The sequence below is a fragment of the Nilaparvata lugens genome, unplaced genomic scaffold, assembly GCF_014356525.2.
Source record: "Nilaparvata lugens isolate BPH unplaced genomic scaffold, ASM1435652v1 scaffold6552, whole genome shotgun sequence".
Taxonomy (NCBI): domain Eukaryota; kingdom Metazoa; phylum Arthropoda; class Insecta; order Hemiptera; family Delphacidae; genus Nilaparvata; species Nilaparvata lugens.
In genome coordinates this window covers 11,334-14,604 of record NW_024092303.1, presented here as the reverse complement: position 1 = coordinate 14,604, position 3,271 = coordinate 11,334, and the positions used below count along the sequence as shown (strand labels likewise).

Here is a 3,271-nt window from a genome sequence, read left to right as displayed (position 1 = left end):
ATTTTCATAGTCTGGTGTGTACCATCTGTTCATGTTCCTAACAGTTAAATCCCTGTCCAGTACTTACTTACTCAATCGAAGCCTCTTCTACCTTGCGCCAATCACTCTCCAATCACCTTCCCTAGACTCCAAATTCCTCCGGAGTCATCATACAGTTTTTTTCATGGTCTTCCAGCTCGTCTTCTTCCCTCTGCCTTACATTCCCATATCTGTTTTGGTAGCCTCTCCTCGCCCATCCTTATTACATGGCCCAGGCATCTAAGCTGCCCTTCCTCTTTCCTCTGAGTAATTGGATTAGAGTTGACCACTGCTCTAATAGCCTGATTTCTCAGTTCGTCTCTTCTTGTCTTCCAATCACTCTACGTAGGAAGCGCATTTCTTGGGCCTGCAGCTTACTTCTTCTTCTCTCTGTCAAAGTCCACGTCTCAGAAGAGTACAACAGAGTAGGAACATATGTGGACCAGAAGACTGCCATTTTCGCTTTCTGGCTGACATCTTTCATATCAAGGAACCCTCTTGATAGCGCATAGTAGAGTCTACCACCAGAAGCAGTTCTAGAATTTATTTCTCCCTCCATTCTGCATTCTTGATGTATGGTAGCTCCAAGATATTTGAAGTTGGTGACCTGTTCAATTCTTCTATTTTTCAACTTAATCTCTATCTCTCTGTGATTGGTAGCCACAGCCATCACTTTTGTTTTGTTCATGCTTATCTTCATCTTCTCCTTCTCCAGTTCCTCATTCCAGATGTTCATGTTATGCTGAAGATCCTCTTTCTCTGCAGCCAACAGGACAAGGTCATCTGCATAAGCCAGCTATGAGACTTTCACTCTCTGTAGTCGCCAGGGACCCACTGTCAATCTTTTTTCTCTATCCTTGCATGCCTTCATCACTCCATCCATCAGTATAACAAAAAGATACGGTGATAGAATATCTCCTTGCCTCACTCCTGCTCTTGTTTCAAATTGCTCAGAGCAGCAGCTACCGACTCTCACATAGTTCCTACAGCTTCTGTAGTAGCTCTGGATGGCCTTCAACAAGTTATCATTCACTCTTCTATCTCATGATTCCTTCCGTAAAGCATTCCAGGGTACTCTGTTAATGCTTTGATGAGGTCTATAAAACACAAGTACACGTTTCAGCCATACTCTACACTTTTTCTAGGACTTGTCTCATGATAAAAATGGCTATGTTGAGTAATTCTATCATGTCTGAAGCAAAATTGCTCCTCCTCAAGGTCTGGTTCAATAAAAAATTTCAGCCTTTCATGCAGTATTCTTGAGTAGAGCTTACCCGGTACGCTCAGAAGGGATATCCCCCTGTAGTTACTGCATTCTCTATTGTCCCCTTTTTGTAAATGGGAATCATTACAGATACTTCCCAGTCTTTGGGGATTCTCTTATATCTCCAGGCTAATCTTATCACTCTCAAGAGCCACTTTCTACCTATTGGTCCCATATATTTGATCATTTCTGGTGTGATGCCATCATGTCCAGGTGATCTTCCCAGTTTCATCTTTCTCACAGCCAGATCAAGTTCTTCTCCTTTCTTTCATCATTCTCTATGAGCAAGATGTCAGGGTTCTCCAACTCTGTCATGTCTTCCTGTCTGTCCTCCCTCCCTCTCCGTTCTTAGTCAGCAGATCAGAGAAGTACTCCTTCAACCTTCACATTACCTCTCGCTCATGTGTGAGAAGACTCCCTGCTTGATCTTCTACAAATTACAAAGGACATGGTTCATCTTTCCTCAGCCCTCCAAAATTCTATAGAGCAGTCTCTGGTTCTCTCTGTGAGTATCCTTCATACACACCTCAAATTCATTCCAGGACTGCTGTTTCGCTGCCTCAACTATTTCTTCCACTCTTGCTCTTTGCTCTTTGTGATGATCATAGTCCTCTGCGCTCAGTGTTGCAGGTAATGCTGCCACATCTCTTTCTACCTCCCCACTTCTGCTCTGATATCCGTCGTCCACCAGCTTGTCCTCTTACCTTTTCCTCCAACTCCACTCTTCCCACACGCCTCCTCCACGGCATTGATGAGGGTATCTCGCAGAGTTGTCCAGCAGTCTTCCAGCTCTTCCTGACCATTCACTTCTGCCTTCCTCTTAATTTCCATTCTTCTAACTCTCTATAGGTCTCTTTGACATGCTTCTCTCCGAGCTTATATGTTCTAATCTTGTATTTCACTTTCGGCCTTTCTTTCCTTTTTCCTTTTGAAATATTTTTCTCGAGTATAGCCAGCTCCATTACCAGAAGATGATGATCTGTGTCTGAAATGGGTCCATGTAGGACTCTTGTATTCCTGACCCTGTTTGAAATCACGTTTGGAACAATAATGTAATCTATTATAGATTTTTCATTTCTTGAGCATCTGACCCTGGTGAAGCGATGAATGTCTTTGTTGGGAAATTTTGTGTGGTGATCGATAAATTGTAAATACAGAGATCGATCAATCTTTCCCCTATTATTAATTGTGCTTCCACCATGCTTTCCTATCATTTGCTCTGTTCCTTCCGTGAGTTTCCTACACGTCCATTCAGATCCCCACACAGTATTACTGTACTATTTGCTTCATCAATAGCCACCTGCAGCTCATCAAAGAAATGATCCTTTACTTGAGCTGATTGATCGTCACACGGAGCATATGCAATTATCAATGAAAAGGACTCACAATTCTCTTCTATATCCACTCTCATGATACGCTCATTAACAAATTTCCAGTCCTTAATATTTTCCTTCTTATCCCTTTGAATCATTAATGCTACTCCAGCTGCTGCTCGCTCTGCAATACCTGTTCCGCTGAAGAAGAGCAAATAATCATTATTCAACATGATAAGCCAGTTCCTTTCTTCTTTGTCTCTGTAATTGCTAGATAATCAACCCTGGTTTGCCTTATTTCTTCCGACAATTCCATTTTCTTTCCCCTTAACCCCCCCAAATTCCATGTATCAATGTACCAAAAGTTTATAAGGATCGCCTGTTCTTAGTCTGTAGAGTTCTGTCCATTTCCTCTCGATTTGTTTGTCTTTTAGTAAGTTTAATTTCAGATACCCGGGGAACTGGCCCATGGCATCCAATCCAGGTGGATGGAACGCCTCCTATTGACTCCTGGCCACCTTTAAAGTGAAGAATTTAGGATAGCTAGGAAATAATGGAACATAAACCCAATGCCCTTGAATGCTCAAGGGGGTTGCGGCTTGAAATGAAGAAGAGTTTGACCAGATGGTCAGATAGACAGACTGAAAAGAGAATGACTCACAGCTAAGTCAATAGA

The 3,271-nt window shown here is 42.4% G+C and overlaps 1 protein-coding gene across 1 annotated transcript; it reads right to left on the bottom strand.

The window, feature by feature from the left end:
* Positions 1–328: 328 nt before the first annotated feature.
* LOC111045058 lies at positions 329–2,113 on the bottom strand. The gene is made up of 2 exons (XM_022330364.2): positions 1,987–2,113; positions 329–777 (listed from the first exon to the last, which is right to left on the bottom strand). The coding sequence occupies exons 1-2, from the start codon at positions 2,111–2,113 to the stop codon at positions 329–331; spliced, it is 576 nt and encodes a 191-aa protein (XP_022186056.2).
* Between the last annotated feature and the right edge of the window lie 1,158 nt (positions 2,114–3,271).

What these genes read in the sequence shown, in the direction of transcription:
- LOC111045058 (XM_022330364.2), bottom strand. Translation starts at nt 2,113, where the DNA reads ATGGAAATTAAGAGGAAGGCAGAAGTGAATGGTCAGGAAGAGCTGGAA. An exon ending in GAGTGGAGTTGGAGGAAAAG is followed by an intron (nt 778 to 1,986) that starts GTAAGAGGACAA and finishes TGTTGGCTGCAG; the next exon opens with AGAAAGAGGATCTTCAGCAT.